Genomic DNA, 21,457 nt, shown 5'->3' with positions numbered 1-21,457 from the left:
GAGCGTGGGGGGGCGATGTGCAGCTAACGGTCCCGTCGGGCGGGCTTTCCTCGGGCCGAGCGCGCAGGAGGTGCGCCGCAGCTATGGAGTGTCCCGGGAGACGGCGGGCATGACGGCAACAGGATGGGCGCGAACAATGGCAAACAGTACGGCAGTGAGGGTGAGTGGGCCGCCCGTCCTCAGACTCCCGGATCGCGTCCCTCCTCCCCTTTCCCTCGCCCTCCCGGCTGGGAAGGGAGGTTCTCGCCCGCGGCCGTGACGCACCCCATTTGGCACCCTGTCTGGGTCACCACCTTCGCCTTTGGCAGAGAGTGACCAGTGAGTAGGTCAGGCGCCCCGAGGATGCTTTTCCACCGTGGGGGTCTCTTTAAGCAACTTCCCAGTTTGTCTTTGGGAAGGCTCAAGTTGCATCTCTGCTGTGTTTCTGAGCACATGTGCCTCAATCTTCCTTCCCTGGGCATCTGGGGTTTAGGAGATGATGGTTTGGCAGATGGCGGAAGACGTTTTTGAAAAATAGCTCAGTGAAAACTTTACCGGGCCTTTGTGCTCCAGCCCCCTGGACTCTACTGTAGCAGGAAAAACTTCTGGAAGGAGAAGTTAAGTTTCCATTCTTTGCTCGCTGCCCCTGCTCTGACAGCTTCATGAAACTAAGCACCTATCAGTCCTGCGAGGCGTGGAATGGCTGGGGGGCTTTGTCTGGGCTCTCTCGGGGCTCGAGACGGGCAAAGGACCATCTGTTACGTGGGGCTGGAAATTGCACAGAAATATTGCCTGTCAAGTGGGAACTTGGAAGTTGGGGAAACTTTAAACTCCACCTACTCCTAAAAGGATGATGGATGTCTGGGTTGGCTTCTCCCTCCTTTCTCCTCCCTCCTCCCACTCTGCATAAAACCGTAGCGTTGTATCCCAATTAACAGCTAGCCCCTGATATGCATAAGGCAAAGGCATTTTTCTGCAGTTCAAAAGTTAAGAAGGTTTGTGTCTGGTGGGCTTGGCTGAAGAGGAGTGGAAGAGACTGGGTCAGTTTTACAGCCCGCCCCCAGAGGACAGTTGGTTGCAAAGGAGGGGCCAGCGCTTGCAGACTGGTAGGAATGCAGGCTAGCTATTCAGCCTGTGGCCTGGAGGAAACTCTTATCATCCTGTTCGAAACTTTGAGCTGTGGCCACAGAATGTGGGTGTCTCTCCTCGTTTCTCAGCAGTTTTGTGAAATTACAGCAGAAACCGACCCTACAAAAACCATATCCACAAGAACCTTTTGTTTAAGTCATTCTTTTTCCAGATCATCATGTTTTGACTTCCATATGTGCCTCTGTGTGTGTGTGTGTGTGTGTGTGTGTGTGTGTGTGTGTATTTATGTATATTTCCTTATCTTAGGCAGTGATTTGAGGGGTTTTTTTGTGACTATTTTTTTTTAAAGTTAAAGGCTGCCTTTTTAGATAGCAAATGTGAAAGTATGCCAAAAAAGATTATTGCAGAATCTGGGCCACTCCCCAAAGCGTCTTAGAGTTAATATTATAAAAATTTGCGGAAAAGTAAGTGATTAAGCCTTCTTACTCTGAGTTATTAAAAAGCTTTCAGGACATAATTGTAGCATGTGCTTGTCAATTCTAGGTATATGCTAGTCGAGCACTGTCGGAGGAAAAAGACAACCCAAGAGGTACATAGAATCACTGCTATGAGTTCTTTCTTGAACAGTCCCCCCACCCCACCCCACCCGCCTCCCGCCCCAGCCCTTCTAATCCTCTGCAACTTGTTCTTATATCCCAGCATTCCCGTATTGTGCAGTGTGTGGTATATGACGACTTCCTGTCTGAACAGCAGAATTTTCAACCCTTGGGAGAGAAAAGGGGAGACAGGGAACTAATGTTCTCCAGCTGTTATCCTTAAATGCTACCTCTGCATTTTCACTTCAGGCGAAGTGAAATTTTACTGGGATCAGATTTAGATGCACTGTGGACTTTTTATAGGAAAAACCTCTTATGCTCAGCTGATTCAAGAGGACCAATAGGAAGCTTTACAAGGTAACTGTGAGTTTTGGCTAGAGGTACACACTGTGTTTAGTTTTCATCAACTTTCTTCAAATGCATCGAGATTCCTCTGTTACAGGTGAGGAAAACAGAAATAGAAGTAACATGACCTTCTTTTTTCTTCTTCAACCCCCAACTATACTGTGGCTCCTCCTAAGTAGGGATGTAATATATGTAATGGGTTATGGTCCACTTTGTTATTCCATGGTAGATTGCAAATAACCTGCTGGGCTCAGGTGTGGCAGTGCCATCTTTCTTATCTAAAATGTTACATTTCAAAGAAAGTAAAAGCAACCCCTAGATATAGTATCTTCATTATCAAAGCTGACTGAAAATTAAGACAGTTATATAGAATTAGTGGATTTTCTGTATAGTGTATCTCAAACATAAGGAGGAAATTATCTATGAGTGCATACCAATAAAATACAGTGAGAGATTTATTAAAGCAAAATAAATATGGCTTGAGAAGTACTCTGTACTTCTATATTTCAGCCCTTGTGAATGAACTGCAACCTAACTTAATAGGTAGGCAAGATTGAAAACAGGTCGGGCGCGGTGGCCCACACCTGTAATCCCGCCATTTTGGAAGGCCTAGGCGTGCGGATTACTTGAGGTCAGGAGTTCAAGGCCAGGCTGACCAACATGGTGAAACCCCGTCCTCTCTACTAAAAATACAAAAAGTATCCGGGCCTGGTGGCGCATGTCTGTAATCCCACCTACCCAGGAAGCTGAGGCAGAAGAATCACTTGAACCCGAGAGATGGAGGTTGCAGTGAGCTGAGATCACGCAACTGCACTCCAGCCTGGGCAACAGGGCAGGACTCAGTGTCAAAAAACAAAAGAAAACAAACAAACAAAAAAATAGCTGAGTCTTGGCCAATCCCAGCAGCCGTACTTAAACCAGTCATACGTTGCTGAGTGTTCAAACTGTGTTTAAATAAGGCAAACACCAACCTGTAACCAGTCCAGCTGTTTCTGTACCTTACTTCTGATTTCTGTATGCCATTTTCCTTTTTTTGTCTATAAATCTTCTTCCACCATGTGGATGTGCTGGAGTCTCTCTGAATCCACTGTGATTCTGGGGGCTGCCTGATTTGCGAATTGTTCATTGCTCAATTAAATTCCTTTAGATTTAATTCAGCTGAAGTTTTTCTTTTAATAGATTGCTCAACTCTAAAATATTGGTGTTTGTGTATGTTTCAAAAATCTGCAACTTAAGTATATTTTACCTAATAATGACAGTTGACATTGCTATGCAAATGTTTGTTGAATATCACAAATATTGTTGAATTATTAGAACTTTTAACACATCAGTATTCTGTTGGTAATCTCACTTTCTTCTGCTCTTGGAAAACACCTTTTCATTGAAAACAATTATTCACGAGGCTTACCTTAGCAGATGTACTGGGGCAGAGGCTTCCAACTCTATATTCCAAGGACTAGCGCTATCCGCATCACCGGGGAGCTTGTCAAAAATGCAACACTACTCCATCATTTATCACATGCACGTTAAAGCTGAGAGAACTTATTGTGTAGAGTACAGAGCATTAACTTGGGAGTCTAAAAATTTAATTCCAGCATCAACTCTGGGGTGTTTGTTCTCTAAAGTGAAGGGAGAAATTTCTTATTGACATTACTTGTTATTACTATTCCTTGAATGTGTAGTCATTCATTTCATTTTGCTCTTATAATGCCGTAAGGAACCACTTCATAGAGATTAACTTCGGAAAGACATAACTAACAGGGAAGTTAAGACTGCTATTGCCAAGAAATCAGTAAATACGCCTCCCACTTTTGTCATCCTTTTTGATCTCTTGTCTCTATCTTCCTCACGAACCTCCTCCTCCTCTGCTAACTCAACCAGTCCTGAAATCCTTGCTTTTCTCCATAGATCAAACGTGTGTGTGAATTGATAATGGGTGTTTCCAAAGTGTTTTGTTTTCCTAAATCCGTAGTGAATATGCAGGTTATTGGTCTAATTTGCAGCCCCATCTCCTATTGCTATTAGAGAGACTTGGATTTTACTCCAGGGATGAAGCTAATGTGTACGTGATTAGTATGGTCTGGTAAATTCTTTTATGGAGGGATTTTCGTGTGTATGTATATATCTTCTTCCATGAAGTGTAAGTCCATGTGTAGAAATCTGGAGGATGAGTTGGGGTGCTTCAAAGTCATTAGAACCATTAGCTTTGACTCCAGTTAAGCCAAATAAATCTCAGTTCAAGTAGGAAAAGAGAAGCTGCTCTCCCTGCCTTTTAAGGTTTCTGAGCCTCACCATCACTTACTCGGTGGTTTCAATGTTTTGTTTATTCTGCTTCAGCAGGTCAAAGGCAGTACCACTTGCACTGTTAACAGCTTCTTTGCAAAGCTGAGGATATTGTTAAATTGGGACTGATGAGAGGCCATAGGGAAGGGGCGAGATCCTTGGTAACTCTGCTGCTCCACCAAGGGCAGTGAATTCTTTTCACCATCTCAGATCGGTGCTGTCAGATAAGAGGAGAGCCAGTTGCCTGAGAGCATAAATCTTCACAAATCCATTGCCACCTCAGGAAACGTATCTTGAAATTATAATAACAATGGCAGCTAACATTTGCTGAAAGCTTTCTATGTCCAGGCATAATTCTAAACCACTTGCCATGCAGCGACCCACTTCATCCCTGCAAGGATCTTATGGGGTAATTACTTGTAGATTCTACATTTTACTGATGAGGAACACAGTACCAGAGAGGATGATTATTTTCCCAAGGTCGTTCAGTCAGTGTAGGCTGAATGGGGACCCCGGGCCAGCTCTATCTAAGCCCAGAGTCATTTATTCATTCATTCAACTTAAATATATGTTAACTTTTAACTTCCCGCTATGGGCCCAGGACTCTTAGAGTCTTGGGATAAGTCAGTAAACAGATGAAGATCCTGTCCTTGTCATTCATAAATGCTTGTGTGTGTGTGAGCTTGTGTGTTGGGAGGAAGGAGAACTGGAACAGTGAACACCCACACACAGTAATTCAGTAAACCATGTGGTACATTACAAGGGGCTCAGGTCCCTGAATAAAGAAAATTGTCAGGTTAAGATGATTGGGAATGTGGGTGGAGGGTATTACATTTTAATTAGAGCAGGCACCAAGAGCCTTACTGAAAAGTTGCCTTTTAAACCAAGACCTGAAGGACATGATGGGCTGAGCTTTGAGGATCCAGGTAGCATGCTGGCTGCTACTTTTAATCACTGTGATAAACCGAGGGGCGTAGAAGCGTCCCCCACATCCGCTGGGGATGAATTCTAAAAACTCCAGTGAATGCCTAAAACTTGAAGAGTACCGAACCTGATTGCAGTCATTCGGAATGTTTCTGTCCATTTCTTCCACCCTCAAATTTAATTCTGTCTTAATTAAGCATTTATCATGCATGGTGGCTCTAACTTTTACAGTTTGAGGTAAGACAGCAAAGCTAGCAGGGATTTCTTTTTCCTTCACAGTTTTACGGATAGAATATTCATTCTTACTGTAGATGTTAGCAGCCTCAGCATACATTTTTTTTTTTTTGTTTCCTTAAGAACTTCCAACTTTTCACTTAAAGGAAGCCCTTTACGGCTTCTTGGCATATTTTAATTGCCCGCATCATTCCTCTTGCACTTTGGGGGCCATTATGAAGTAGAATAAGGGTGATGTGGACACAAGCCCTGCAGTACCTCCACAGTCCATTCAATCACCGAGATGGCTATTCCGTGACTTCAGGGCTGGAAGCGTCTACATTGTGGAGATGCTGGACCTCCCAGGATGGTGTGAGATTTCATCACGCTACTTGGAAAGAACTCAAAATTTAAAACTTAGGGATTGTCTATTTCTGGAAATGTTTATTTACTAGTTTTGAACTACAACCATGGGTTGCTGACACTGAACAGTAAAACTATGGATAAGGGGGGCTTCTGTGCAGTTTATGCTTGTCTTAGACAGTTCAAGCTGCTATTACAAAGTACCATGACCAGCTGACTTATTAACAACAGAAATTTGTTTCTTACAGTTCTAGAGGCTGGAGTTCTGAGATTGGGGTTCCAGCACGGACAGGTTCTGGTGAGGGCCCTCTTCTGAGTTGCAGATTGCCGTCTTCTCATTGTATTCTTGCATGGCTGTGAGAGAAAGAGAGCAAGCTAATTCTCTGGCCTCTTCTTTTAAGGGCACTAATCTCATTCATCAGGGTTCTACCCTTATGACCTAGTTACCTTCTACAGGCCCCACCTCCAGATGCTATCACATTGGGGTTAGAGATTCAGCGTATGAATTTTGGGAGGGCATAATTATTCACTCCTTTGCAAAGTGTGAAGGCATACATTTATCATTTTGCGCAAAGTACAACATTATCAGTCTTCTGTAGTCAGCTAGTAATGCAATGCAACAGGGTCAGTCTGGCCCCTGGTCTTACTAGATTCTTTGCTAATATGTTTCATCCACTTATAACAGATGATTTGTGACTTCATTTAAGGGAAGGGAGGAGAAGGCCCAGGGTGTGCTCTTCAAAGGTAATATCCTATTATTGCTTTGATTACTGAATGCTGCCTGACTTATTGAATATGTGCATATTGGCCTAAGATATCTCAAAAAATCACCCTAGTTCTGAGTGGAAGTACGTGTTCGTTCATCTTTTGCCTCTAGCGACTCATTTCATTCTGATGCAAGTCGGAGATAAGTGATACTGTTCTGCTATTAGTTTCAAATAAATTATTAGTGCAGCTAACAATACCATCTTTGGTCTAACAATGAGAAGGTATTTTTCGAAATTTGGGGAATCTTTTTGCACATTTAAAACACAACAGAAAGTAGAGGTAGCTTTTGTTTTCACTTGGAAATCAACTGACATAAACTGTCTTAACTCTCTTTGCCTTTTGAAATAGAATGGATTCTGGATTGATTCTGAGTATTAAGATTCGCTTTTGTCCTGAGGCCATATCCACTGGTATGTCTGAAAGCTGCTTGGATAACTTTGGCTAGCTGTTTGGTAGAAGTGTCTAGGTATTACGCATTTTAAGATGGCCTTAGGGATGTAATAACATTTGTGACAGCATCTGGAATAAAATCTAGAGTGAATAAATTTCTTGAATGGATGAAGGGAATAAATGAAGTTTAGATACTTATATACAGATGCTTTTTGACTTATGACAGGCTTATGTCCCAATAAAAAAAAAGTCTTAAGTCAGGCAGCGTGCGGTGGCTCACTCCTATAATCCCAGCACTTTGGGAGGTCGAGGCGGGGGTATCACCTGAGGTCAGCAGTTTGAGACCAGCATGGCCAACATGGTGAAACTCCGTCTCTACTAAAAAATACAAAAATTAGCCGGGTGTGGTGATGGGTGCCTGTAATCCCAGCTATTCAGGAGGCTGAGGCAGGAGAATGGCTTGAACCTGTGAGGTGGAGGTTGCAGTGAGCTGAGATCACACCGTTGCCCTCCAACCTGGGCAACAAGAGCGAGACTCTATCTCAAAAAACATATATCTTAAGTCAAAAAATGCATTTAATACACCTAACCCACCCAACAGCATAGCTTAGCCTAGCCTACCTTAAATATTCTCAGAAGACTTACATTAGTCTTCACTTGGGTAAAACATATAACATCAAGCCTGTTTTGAAATGAAGTACTGAATATCTTCTGTAATTTATTGAATGCTGTGCTGAAAATGATAAACAGAATGGTTGTATGGGTACTCACAGTACAGGTTCTACTCAATGCATGACTTTTGCACTGTGGTAAAGTTAAAAAAATCGTAAATTGGGACATTATCTGTACCTTAGAAAATAACATTTGAAGCGCTGTCATGAAGAAAATTAGACTTCAGACTGCTGAACAAAGAATGTATGTAAGTTACAAGAAGTTGTATTTGGCTCAGCCTAAGGAAGATCTGTCTAATGATTAGAGCTGCCCAAATCGTAGCTGGGCTACCTAAGGAAAGAGTGAGCCTTCTCAAACGGGAAGGTGGTCACTACAGTGGAGGAGGTTGTGCTACAGATTTCTTCATTGAGTAAGGGGATCAACTATCTGACCCTGAACCACGTTCCCTAGGAAACATTCTGTCACATGTGATTATGTTGGATGAAGGGTTATTAGTTCTAAGTCATGCTGCTACTTTTTCTCGTCAGTCCTTCTCTGTGATATTAGTTAGTGATTAGAAAATACTTCGCTCACTTTTTCTGGGCTAATTATGCATGTGAGTGTATTATACATATGTATTTATATCTATCTAAATATATTTAGATATTAATTTGAAAATCTACCAATTTTCTTTATTTCCTTGCCTTTAGTGGGATATAACCTGCACCCAAAATTGGATTTGATAAATGATACCCTATTTTCATTGCAGTAATGGATACCAACTAAACTTACAGTGTGATTGTTACTTGTATTACTGTCCTAAAACACATAGATCTACTAAACCTGAAGCAAGACCCTTAATTGTGTTTATCGTGAGTGACTTGAATAAGTTTTTTCACTTCGAGATAAGACTTTTAATTGATGTTATTGGTCAGTGATATTTGATCAGAAGCTACACGTTGACTAGAATCACACAAAAAGAACATCTTTCTCAGGGAGCTCTGAGGCACTTTTGTATAGCATAGGGTCTGCTGGGAGGGGCAGAGTGGCAGTTCTTCCTCCTGGTAATAAAATCAGTGTTGGTGGAACTTCCTCAGAATGGAGCTTCTTTTTTTTTTTTTATTTTTATTTTTATTCCTGCTGTAGCTACAGAAATTCAGACCTCTTCTTTCATATCTTACTGCCTTAATCTCTAGATACAATAAGATGTGCTCTCAGGAAGTTCAGAGTCTAACTGAGAAGCTAGGCATGGAGGCCAGTGATGTCTGAACAAGATAATCTTCCTGATTCACGGAAAGACTCTACTTCCCCAGTGTGCTAAATGTGGACATGAGTGAGAAGTGGGAAGTGTGCCTAAGAATTGAGTTACCCTCTAAATAATGACAACCCTGGACAATGTCTTGAATTCCTGAAATGTCTAAAAGATGCGCCTGTTTTCTAAAAACAAAACCCCAAAACCAAAAAAAAAAAAAAAAAAAAAAAATAGTGAGTCACTGGGAGGGAGGAAGTAGAGCACAGGCTCTTGGGAAAAGCTAAATATTTTGTTTAGAGATTCTCCCTGGTTATCCCCAAAACCATCATGTTCCATTTCTCATATGGCTTAGTTCGTGGAAGGTGATTCCTGTGGGTTCCGTGTAAGTGAAGACCACGGTATGCTTCAGCAAAGGGGCAGGAAACCCTGGCCTGCCTGGGTGCTTCCCCAGCCCATGTACCACAGTGAGTAACAGTGGAAGCTGATGGGCAGATACTTCTAAAATGTGCTAGTTAATACCCCAGAGAGGGACAGCTTTAAAACTTTTGACATGAATAATCACTGACCATCTCTGAATTTTCCTGGGTAGTGAAAAATAAGCACATGGTCAGCATGTTCCCCGTTCCGTAGTTGAAGAAGTGTAGACTGTTTCTGGAACTGCAAATCTCTATTAGGTTGTGAATTACATGTACTCGTTCTATCAATTCCTCTTTAAATTCTTAAACCAGTAACAAAATGAAAAACAGTTGTTAACACTGCATGAACTCATAATTGTAACTGTAGAAGCCTTGAGCAATGTGCAGAAATGTTATTAAAACATTTTTTTGTTTGCTACCCATTCTGTGGTAAATTCCTTTGCTGCAGTTTCCATGCAGATGTAGCAGTGGAAAGGGAGTCAAAATTTCTGGAGAAAAATTTCAGGAATTTCTCTGATATTTGTGGATTGGCCCTTTTGCTGTAAGTAAGCCACTTTTTGGCAAGGTGGAGAAGTCAGGAAAAGTCTGCTTATATGTGAAGTTGAACCTTTTGGTTCTATTGAGTACTGGGGTCAAGTAGTGGAAGCATCTTGGTTAAGTCCAAGACCAAGGGCAGGTCTCACACATTCCAGCTGTCAGTGGTAACTCAGACCCCAGGAAGAAGAAGAAGGTATGCAGCTCAGGGAGGGGAGGAAGAAAGAACATAAAAATAAAGAGAGGAGAGAACAGAACAAATTCAGGGAGATTGGGAATTAGAGCATCAATTGCCTTCTAATGTAAAAAGAACAAAATCGATGTTCTACTTAACTCTCTTTTCTTAAGAAGAAAACTTACAGGGCAAAAATGATTATTAATAGATATTTGGTAGGCTTGGTTATTGCCAAGTTTATTCCATTTTTAATCATTTTAATAATCATAGCCAGCAGTTATTGAGCTCTTACTAGGTGCCACTTCCTCCCAGAGCACCTTAAGTCATTCAGGTAGTGCTAAGGACAGCCATTGAGGCTGGCACTGATGATGGATCCCACTTTACAGTTACCCACACAGAAGCTTAGATGCCGGCTCCCTACCCAGGGCACACAGCTGGTGTGTGGCTGAGTCACACCTGATTTCCCCATGTTTGCTCTGGAGTCCACGCCCCTCCTCACCCTGTCCGGCACCCTCACTTTGGTTGCAGCCTCAATCTTTCCCAATCTTTGTTTTGTTTGTGTGTTTAAAACAGTTGCAGCGACTGAGAGGTGGTCCCCTCCAAATGATAGTTTTATGGACTAGGTGATCAAAAATGAAAGGCATCTTCTGAGGGAATCTTTTAACTCGTTTTGCTCCCTTTCCAGAGGAAAAATTAACTGCTTCTTAGGCAGCAATCTGCTGACAAATTGCCAGGCTATCCAATGTCTGTAATAACTCTAGCATATAAAATGATGAGCATATTCTTTAGAGTCCACAGAGTGAAAGTAGAGCTGAGAGGCTGTCCTCCCAGTTCTCCAGGACATTAGTAACTTTTAATTGATCTTTGCGCTGGGACAGCCCTTTACCTGGGGTAGCCTTTGTGCCTACACACGAGCAAAGGCTCATGGAGGGCTGAGAAGAGTGTACACATTTAACTTCTGTTCTAAATACCTGAGAGTTTATACCTTATATTTTCCTTTGGTTGCAAAGCTATAAATTTAAAACAGCAGATGCTATGGGGAATTATCCCAATATATATTGGAGAATTTGCCCTTCTTTCTCACCAGTCCCTGGCCCAGGCTTCTCCATGATTATGTCTGTGAAATTGCTTTGTAAATTATAAGGCATTTCAGGAATTAATTTCATTTATCATCACAGGACTGGTGGGAGGGGTATCAATCATTATTGTCAGTTTATAGATGAGGAAACTGAGGTCTTGGCAGATGAAAATAGGGACCTGCAAAGAAAAATGGGGATCCTTTCATCACTTTTGCAGCTCTATTAGGAATAGAGAAGTCTGGGTCCTTATTGGTCATCTCAAAACACAGAGCCACAACCCAGGAGTGCAGCTTTGAAATGGCAAATGATGAGAATGCAGCGTGAACTACTGTAAGACAAAGGATCCTGACAAAGTGACATTATTCATTAGAGTACACTTCCTGGTTTAAACAACTCAGCAGGGGCTCCCTCCTCTGCAAAACTCTGTTTGGGACATTAAGAGAAAGTTATTTTACTATTGGGAAGATCAGAGAATCAGCTCTAAAACTGGGGACCCTCAGCCTCACGAGAGTCTTTGTTCTCTTCAGTCTTCTCCTATCCTTCGTTGTTGAATAACTGCATTTCACAGAGGTCTTTGGAAGTGTTTAGGTTCTGGAGTAAGCCCTTTAGGATACGTTGTTATCAGAACTCATTGCTTTTCTATCACTGTTGATAGAAATCCATCTTACTAATTTAGTCTTTAATTGCTTTACTTTCCATTCACTATCCTCTAGTTTAATCTCTATTTCTTTTACTGTTTTCTATTCCTTTGTGTTTGTTCATTGCTCATCCTTCCATATATGCACACTCACGTGATTATAACGCTCCTCACACTTAGGTCTTCAATACAGTTTTGTTAAATGAATAAATAAGGATGGATCTATAGCCATGATCTTTATTGAGTCTAGGAAAAAACCCTATGAATAGCCATGTCATATTTTCTGGGAACCTTTCTTAAACTTGGACATTTTACCCCCGTAAAAATAAGTTTCTCTGGATGGACCTATGTCCTTTTTCTGAGGATATTCTAGTTTGGAACTTTATTTTTATCAACATAATTACATTTTCTTATAGATGAAAATAGTTTTGCTTGTCTATTTAAGGAAAAATGAAATAGGTATTTTTAAGCATTGCCAAAGACAGTTGCTGAAGACTCTTCAGCTTCACCCATTTACAGTATTGTTGACTTAACTATTTTCAGTGATTAGTATTGAGTAGAATCTACTATATATATTTTTTTAATTGAAAATTATGTTGTTTTGTAGTATTTGTTTTATCTGACTTGGAAATTGGGTTTATATGAAAACTTCAGTCAATCATTAATCTAGAAAACGTTTGTTCTTTAAATTAATAAATTATTTCCTTGGCTTAATGTTCTGTCTCTGTGTTAAAGAGTCTTAGGCTTATGAATCCTTTTAGATTCATATTGATCAGATGTGGCTTTGTAGCTCTAGTTTTCTCCTTTTGTTTTACAAAATACAGAAAAATATCGTGTGTGTCTGGTGTGATTGGAATGATGTCTAGTAGATCTTCTGCTTCTAGCTGCAGCTGCCCACATTGCTAAAATCAGAAGCAAAGTAACCAATATAAGAAAAAAAAAAGAACAATATTGACCTGTAATGTGTATGGATATGCACACGTACATGAGAATAGATTTAAATAACCCTTTCCTAGAAATCGAGCAAACTCCATTGTTTCTATTTTTTTTTTCTTGTGGTAAGAAATACAGTATCTTTCTACAAGGAATTTAAGAAGTACAATTAAAATGTTTAATAACATGATATCCATTAGAGGAGCAGCTTCAGATAAAGGATCACCATAATAATCAAGCTAGAGAAGAAGAAAATAGCCCAAGATGTGAGCCTTTGGAGTTGGAACTTGAGGTGAAGGCAACTGCCTTGTGAACAAAGGCCTTGGAGTGGTTGCATTGAAGGAATCATTCTGTGATGTGGTATCTGCCTGCAGCTGTATGTTTTAGTTTGTTTCCTGCGTGTGTGTTCAGATCAGATGGATGGATGTGATGTCTCACTGGTGGAGGGGATTTTACTCTGCATGACACGAGCCTGGGTGACCTTCATTTTGAAGAGCCAGATGTCAATGCAGATTCATAGGCAACATTCATATTTGTTGTTTTAGTTTTTATTTTTAAAGATCAACAGCTGCTCTGCTGCTCAAAAAGATTTATGTAGCCTCATTTGGATAATGTATATTGTGCATACTGCTCTGAAATAAATTTCAAGAAATGACATTTCTGTTCTGAATAACATACTTTTCACATTTTATTTTGCATCCACTTTACTTATTTAATTATATTTTAATACTTTTCTTTCTGTTTTTTCTCTCTCTTGAAAGACCTCTCCTGTTGATTACCCTGCAAGCTTGTTTGGAGAGGCAGTATTTCCTTGGGGAGTCTTTCAGCACTTCTAAAGCCATAACAACATGAACTGAGCAATAAAAAACCAATTCCCTCCCCTTGGTTGTGCTTCAAATAGTTATTTCTTTGATACAGGATAATAAAAACAGGAAAAGGATCATTTTTAAATGCTTTGGTTGGGGTTGCCTTACTTCCAATAAGGAAAATTGCCTCACAAGGGGGAGCATGGGTAATAAAGATACAACTAACTGAATAATTGTATTCAATCTAATGTTGAAATTCCCAAGTTGCTGCCTGCAAGTCTAATTTAATATTGGGATAGCTGTGCGTTCACTGTAGTGTGTAGATTTAAATTTTGCTGTCGCCAAAAATCATCTCTTTGCATTCAACAAAGATGAACTTACAAATGCTACTGGAGATTTTTGATGCCCCTCCCCCATTAGGAATACTTGTAAGCTCTGTGGTAGGTAACAAAATGGGACACTGACCAAGAATGAAATACTGAGTAGAATTATGGATGTTATAGTGGTGAAGATGACCTCAGAGCACCTTCCAGACAAAGAGTTTGAGGCACAAAGAAATAAAACAGCTTTACTAAGGTCATACAGATAGCAAGGCTTTGGGATACTAAAATCAATTTTCTTAGTCTAGCTGTGTTTCATTGTAATCCATTTCTTTCCTCCTCATCATACTTCTTCCCTTTTTTCCTTACTTTCAGAAGATTTGAGATGGATAGAGTGGCTGCCCTACTTGTCTGTCCCGATGGCCCCTTCAGGACTGACATGCCTGTGCCCCTGGCTGCCCTATGTTAGCCACTGAAGGTTCACAGCCCAGCGCCTCTCCAGAAATTACTCTTATCCAAGACAGGGAGGTTGAGGGAGCGGGGAGCCACATGCAATGACTAGTTGAGGAAGGTACAATTTGGGACAATTCTGAAGGGTCATTTTGTATCCAGAGCGCCCCATGGAGTTTGCAGAGTCCCATGTTGCAACTACATCATAGACCACCTTCTCCCTGTCCAGTTTGCATTCTCCCCTTGCCTTTCGTAAGGTGATCCCAAGGATATTTTCCAGTAAACCACCTGCACTCAGACCATCTCAGAGGCTGTTTACCAGGGAACCCAACATAAGACAGCAAAGAAACTGGAATAGGATGCTGTTTTGGCAGTGGCCACGGATGGACAGGATGCCACTGTTAGGCAAGTCATCTTCTTCCTGGGAGTCTCAGCCATGCTTAAAGGGTAGCCTTCAGCTGACCATTAAGAGACATGCGCTGGTTTTCTGTTTGGGGACCTAGTCTAATTCTTTCATCTTATAGATGAAGAAGTCAAATTCTGTGCACTCAAGTGACTTGACCAATAGCACACAACTAGTTGGCAAAAGAACAAAAAACAAGCTTACAGTTTCTGGCTACTGCCATTGATTCTGTTTTTGAAGAGCCATCATGGAATATTTTCAGAGTTGTCCTGCTGCTGTAACTCAGAATTGACTGCAGATGGGTCTAGAGACCATTTGCCTGATCCATTTGCTCAACTCTGGTGTCGAAAACAGATATCTCAATCATTCCTCCATGGTTCTGTTTTAATGATTGTCTGCTGTGCTTTGAAGAGTGATCTCTGAAGCTCACAATAGTTGGTGAGTATTCAGTAGAATACTGAAGAAAAAATAGTGAAGAAGTAGCAGATGGTTATAGTTGTTATTGTCCGAAATCAGCATTTCGTGTTACTGCTTATTAAGAGTATTGGGGAATATGCAATGCTTACTAAATGAGGGACCAAAGGCAAGTACAGATTCATTAGGCAGAGGAAACATACAGGAGTGAGTTGAATCATAAGCAAGATGAAAAATGACTAAAAATTAATATGTACTCTCATGATTATACTAAATAGTTTATTAGTCATTTTATTATGCTCAAAAACATTCCACTGAGATTATCAAATTACTATAAGCTTAGAATCACTATGATACTGAGAAATTTGGAATTAATTGAAAAACGGATGATTAGCTTATTATTATCACTACTACAGGGATCCATATTTTATATAGTTTCCCTGGCATAATTAACCAGCTACTCCTTTAGAAAACATTCTTAGACTCCCATTGTCTGTAAATTAACTCAAAATTTATTTTAGTTGATACACAGAGTTCTGTGAGCCAGATTCTTTCTTTCGGTCTGCTCTTCTATATTTACTCTATACTCTGGTCAAATCAGGAAACTCAGTGTTCCCTAAACATACCTTTTATTTTCCCAAGTTTGTGTCTTGTATCATGCTGTATTTCTTCTTGGAATATTCTTCCCATATAATTACCCATCATGATCTACTCGATTCAAACCCAATTCAATGTTAACTCTTTAAAATGAAATTTTCTTTGGTTTCCCTGAGATGTGTCTGTTTAAAGTACTAAACTCTGTACTTTGAGAAAATATATCCGGTGCTCCTAACTGCATTCAGTATGTCTTCCCTCTGAACTACCATGGCAGTTTATTCGTATGGGACTTTTATGTCTTACTTTGCATATAGTTACTTGCATGTCTTTAATTCAATATATTTGTAGGTATCCATGTACCAGAGTCTATTCTAGATTGATATGGTTTGACTGTGTCCCCACCCAAATCTCATATTGAATTGTAGTTCCCATAATTCCCCCACACGTTGTGGGAGGGACCTCGTGGGAGGTAATTGAATCATGTGGGTGGTTACCCCCATGCTGGTGGTCTCGTGATAGTGAGTGAGTTCTCACGAGATCTGATGGTTTTATAAGGAGATTTTACCCCCTTTTGCTCGGCACTTCTACTTGCTGCTGCCATGTGAGGAAGGACGCGTTTGCTTCCCCTTCTGCCACGATCGTGAGTTTCCTGAAGCCTCCCCAGCTATGCTGAACTGTGAGTCAGTCAAACCTCTTTCCTTTATAAATTACCTGGTCTCGGGTATGTCTTTATTAGCAGTGTGAGAACGGACTAATACGTAGATATTGGGAGTTTTATAAAATAAGGAGCTGCTTTTGACTTAAGGGACCCACAGTCAGGTGGGTAGAAAATAATAAAGTACTGGAGGAACCATAGAAGGTAAACTAAAGCATTCAGTGAGACACCAGCCTGGCCGTGGTGAGCTTTGGCTGTGGGTGTTTACAAGGACTTTCTATCTGAGTGTACCTAGAACTGAGTCTGGGAAGAGTAAGAGCTTGCCAGGTGTGGCTGGGAAGGCAGTGGGGGAACAACATGAGGTCAGATGAGGTGGCAGGAACCAGTCATAGGCTCTGTGGGGAGGAAAGGGTGATGTGAGCTGAGCTTCACACCTGGAGAGGCAGGCAGGTTCAAGTGATGATGAAAGCAACATGAAGGCAGCTGGATGGCAGGAGAGTCCGTTGTCAGATGTTTAGCAAGGGGAGCCTTGAATCGATTTAGAAAGGTCACTGAAGAGGAATGTGGATTACAGGAGTTATGGGGGACCCTTCTCCACTCCTTATGTTTACTTCCACTTGAAGGACCATCGTTAATTTAACTCACAGCCTGGAGTGCCTACCTGGTTTGTGAATTTGGGAGAAATAAAATTGACATCTCAGCTGCATCCTGTTTTCCTCTTGGGAGAGAGCTGCCCTCAGGAAGCACCCTTATCTTGGGGGAGCTCTTCTGCCCATGGGTAGACTAGTATTGGCGTCTTGCTGCTGACACAGGTTCAGTTTGTGTGTGTGTGTTTGTTTTTTTTTGTTGTTGTTTTTGAGACAGGGTCTTGCTCTGTCACCCAGGCTGGAGTGCAGTGGCGTGATCTCGGCTCACTGCAACCTCTGCCTCCTGAGTTCAAGTGATTCTTCTGCCTCAGCCGCCTGAGTAGCTGGGATTATAGGCCCACACCACCATGCCTGGCTAATTTTTGTATTTTTAGTAGAGACGGGGTTTCAGATGTTGGCCAGGGTAGTCTCAAACTCCTGACCTCAAGTGATCCACCTGCCTCAGCCTCCCAAAATGCTGGTATTATAGACATGAGCCACCGTGCCCGGCCACAGGTTCAGTTTTAGCTACTTTGCTGTAGACCTAAAACCACAACCTTCATCCTAGACTCACCAGAAGTGAAGGTGCCATTTTCCTTTCTACCTGCCACATCTTTTTATTATTTCCTCATTGTGTTTTGGACCTGGCAGGGGAAGGGAGATGCTATTCATGAGCCCCCTCGACACCCTAGCAGCGACGTGCAATGGCAGGTAGGAAGGGCAGCTCATGGAGAGCAGGGGGACATTTGAATTGTGGCTGGGATACAGTGCCTGAAGAGGAGGGTATGGCTTTCAGAGAAGAAATGATGGTAGACGCTACGGGACTTGGTGACGAATTGGCTGAAGGGATTGAGAAGATGGAAGATTCTAGAGGTCTCCATCCTCCTGTAGAGGACTTTAGTTTGGGCAATTGGGTGCCACATTGACTCCTGCACCTTAACTTTCTGTTTGACTTGAGTTTCCCTTGAGTTGGTTGTTGAGGCCGGCAGAGTGAATCAGGACCTTCATGTCTCCTTGAGACATCCCACCCAGTATCTGAGAGGATTTTTCAGGGACCGATACAGTTGGGCATTTGTTCATCTAAATTGTTCATTCCTTTCTTAATTCCTTTGGCTTGCACATATTTATTAATCTCCTTCTATGTGTTAGCGCTTGTTTGGCCCATCTATGAGAAACAATGACGAATGAAACATTTACTTGTCCCTAGGAACTTGCAGTCCGGTGAGGAAGCCAGAAAAGGATACAGTGGGAGTTGCTGTTTAAGCAACTTCAGAGCCAACCAACATGAGTTAGAATCTGGGCCCTGCGGCCAGGCACAGTGCTTTATGCCTGTAATCTCGGCACTTTGGGAGGTTGAGGCAGGCAGATCACTTGAGGTCAGTAGTTCGAGACCTGCTTGGCCAACATGGTGAAACCCTATCTCTACTAAAAATACAGAAATTAGCTGGGCGTGGTGGTCTGTGCCTGTAATCTCAGCTACCTGGGAGGCTGAGGCTGGAGAATTGCTGGAACCCAGGAGGTGGAGGCTGCAGTGAGCCGAGATCGTGTCACCACTGCACTCCAGCCTGGGCGACAGAGTGGACTCCATCTCAAAAAAAGAAAAAAAAAATCTTGGCCCTGCTACTTCCAAGACTGGCTATCTCACCAAAGTCTCCTTTGTAAAGTAGTGAAGTTGGTATCAACCTCAAATGCTTACTTTGCATTATTTTAAAATTCTCCTGATGCAGTCCAGTAAACTACTGAGTTGGCTTATGAATGTATTCTGCCAGAGACTTAGAAAACTGAAAAAAAAAAAAAAATTAATGTTGAAATTAATTTTTGAGACAGGAATTTCCTGTCTATAGCTCAAAGAAGTTGTCACAGGAGAGCAAAGTTAGGCTCCATTTCTTCCTCTTTTGGAGAATCCCTTCAGATCACCATTTGACGGAAGGAAGTTAGAATGTGACTTATTTTTTGTGAAGTTTTCCTTTGTGGGTACTAATTGCATGAAAGATCTGAGAAAGAGTTTGAGCTACCCTTATGTTATGGCAAATTCGGACATTCCTAGAAGGAGGAGAAATAGTGTATTGGTGTGATTTGAAGACAGACCTGGTGGTAATGGAAGCAGCACTCAGGTTAGTAGTTTCCTGTTCCATTTTGTTACGAGAAAGGAGTCTGGATCCAGACCCTAAGAGAAGGTTCTTGGATCTCGCACAAGAAAGAATTCAGGACGAGTCCATACAGTAAAGTGAAAGCAAATTTATTAAGAAAGTAGATGAGTAAAAGAATGGCTACTCCATAGAGCAGCCCTGAGGGCTCCTGGTTGCCTATTTTTATGGTTATTTCTTGATGATATGCTAAACAAGCAGTGAATTATTCCTGCTTCCCCTTTTTAGTCCATATAGGGTAACTTCCTGATGTTGCTGTGGCATTTGTAAACTGTCCTGGTGGTGGGAGTGTAGCATGACTGGTGGGAGTGTAGCAGTGAGGACGACCAGAGGTCACTCTTGTGGCCATGTTGGTTTTGGTGGGTTTTGGCCGGCTTCTTTACTGCAAGCTGTTTTATCAGTAAGGTCTTTGTGACCTGTATCTTGTGCCCACCTTCTGTCTCATCCTGTGACTTAGAATGTCTTAACCTTCTGGGAATGCAGCCCAGTAGGTTTCAGCCTTACTTTACCCAGCTCCTATTCAAGATGAAGTTGCTTTTGTTCACACGCCTCTGACAGTTTCATACCATAATGAACTTTTCAATAGTTCTAAAGTTGGTGGAGGAGAATTTCATTGTTCCGAGAGTCCTTAATTCAATGGGAAATAGAATTGTATTTAGATTGTGGGTATGTGTGTGTATGGTTTATATGTATACGTGCACTATTTCAGTAGTCACAAGATCAAATTACATGCTATATGCCAGATTCTGGCACATTTATTTGCTGTAGTTTTAGTTCCCTAAATCCAACACTTCCAAAATTGAAAAAGAATTAAAAGCTGAATTAAAAGGTGGTACATAAGTAGTGATCAAGTTTCCTAACGGGAAATATTTCTGATATATGCTTTATTTAAAATTACCTTTATTTAGCAAAGAACAAAAATGCCTCAGTTTTTTCCTACCAGTTATATTTTTTTCTGTCGAAAGAAATACAATATCCTTCTGCAAGGAATTTTAAAAATACAATTAAAATTAAAGTGTCATTTGTTTCTTTAATAATCTGGTCCTGTCCTCCAGGGAATGTGGCATGCTTTCATTTGTATGAAAGAAACCTAAGTTTTAAAGCAGGACAAACATCTGTAAATGACTTAGTTCAGTACTCTTGTTTTGGGGACTAACAAGAAGCCCAGGTACTGAAGGCAGGAAAGAGTTTTGCAGAATCCCTTATGAGTTACAACAGAGAGCATAGTTGCTAAGAGCAGACTTGGATGCCAGACTTCCCAGGATCCAAACTAGCTGAACTGATTGTGAGTTGCCCGATCTTGTGCAAGTTTCTTAACCTGTCTGTGCCTCAATTTTTGCATCTGGAAAAGGGAGTCAAAAGCAGTTCTTCCCTCCAAGAGTTGTCAGGGGGGTGAATTGAGTTAATAAATACAAAATTATAATGCCTGACACATAACAAACACTGCATATTGGTCTACTATGATCTGCAATTCAGCAAATCTAAGATGCTTTGATGCTGTTGCTTTCTTGATCGTAGAAGCATGACTGGAAGGTTTCACACATTATGGCAGAATTGTCTTAGTGATTGTAAGATTATTGATTGTAAAATGAAGGTGTTAAGTAAGCAATGAGAGATAGTGGAGCTTGGCATTGATTAAATAGGATGTTACTGGTATTGTCATGATTTAAGTTACTTATGTCAGAGTTGAACTGGAAGCTGCGTTGTCTAGTCTAGCCCTTGTCCATTACTCTGCATTGTGTATTTGGGCAGTGGTTATATAGATTTAGATGCTTTCACTTTGGGAAGCAGAAACTTTACCTGTCTATTGTGAGAACACAGAGCCTACTCCTCTTTGGATTATATCGTTTAACTTAAAACTATCGAGACACTGAAGTATTGTAGATCCAAGACGTGAAGATGAGTAAGTGCAATGCTCTTGTTGGAAAAAGAAGGGTAAAGAAACTCCCAAATTCCCTTGAAAGAATGTGCCTCTTCGTCTGCGTGTACTTACAGCCTAAGGGGGATGATGGAGCTGCATTTATTTTCCTTGATTTGTTCTTGCTTTATGTTGGATAATTTAAATCCTTAAACTACTATACATTTCTTTGTACCGAGCAAAGATGCAGATTCATCTGAAGCTTTTAATAGTAATTAGAAAATACTGTTTTCATTGCTGTTATATTTCATCCAAAAGTGGAGGCCGGGGTGTCCATTTGTTAAGATTACGAGTACACTCACTCTGGGGCAAGTGCCATGTAAATTTTATACGTGTTTATGTAAATCCCCCATGGGAATGCCTAAATGAGGGCTTTTGTGAATACATTTAAAACTTTGGGCATGACTTCTCAGTTTGATTGGCTCCTTCATTACTGTTTTATTATTCTTCCAGCTCTAGTTGGTCTCTCCTGCTCCTCCCTTGCCCTCACTATA

At 41.2% G+C, this 21,457-nt stretch overlaps 1 protein-coding gene across 2 annotated transcripts in view; it reads left to right on the top strand.

The window, feature by feature from the left end:
• The window catches only part of FBXL7 (F-box and leucine-rich repeat protein 7), a 450,647-nt gene continuing 429,190 nt past the window's right edge, over positions 1 to 21,457 (top strand). The window contains exon 1 of one of the 2 annotated variants that reach the window (XM_011994183.1): positions 1 to 160. In XM_011994183.1, the coding sequence (XP_011849573.1) occupies positions 124 to 160 (37 nt within the window). In that variant the 5' untranslated portion in view covers positions 1 to 123. Of the gene's footprint in view, positions 161 to 885; positions 1,172 to 21,457 lie in introns of those variants that run through there. The other variant, XM_011994184.1, reaches the window with a different exon arrangement.

Source organism: Mandrillus leucophaeus, unplaced genomic scaffold (genome assembly GCF_000951045.1).
Source record: "Mandrillus leucophaeus isolate KB7577 unplaced genomic scaffold, Mleu.le_1.0 Scaffold445, whole genome shotgun sequence".
Lineage (NCBI taxonomy): Eukaryota > Metazoa > Chordata > Mammalia > Primates > Cercopithecidae > Mandrillus > Mandrillus leucophaeus.
The sequence above is the reverse complement of the archived record's forward strand: the minus strand, read 5'-3'. Positions and strand labels throughout refer to the sequence as shown.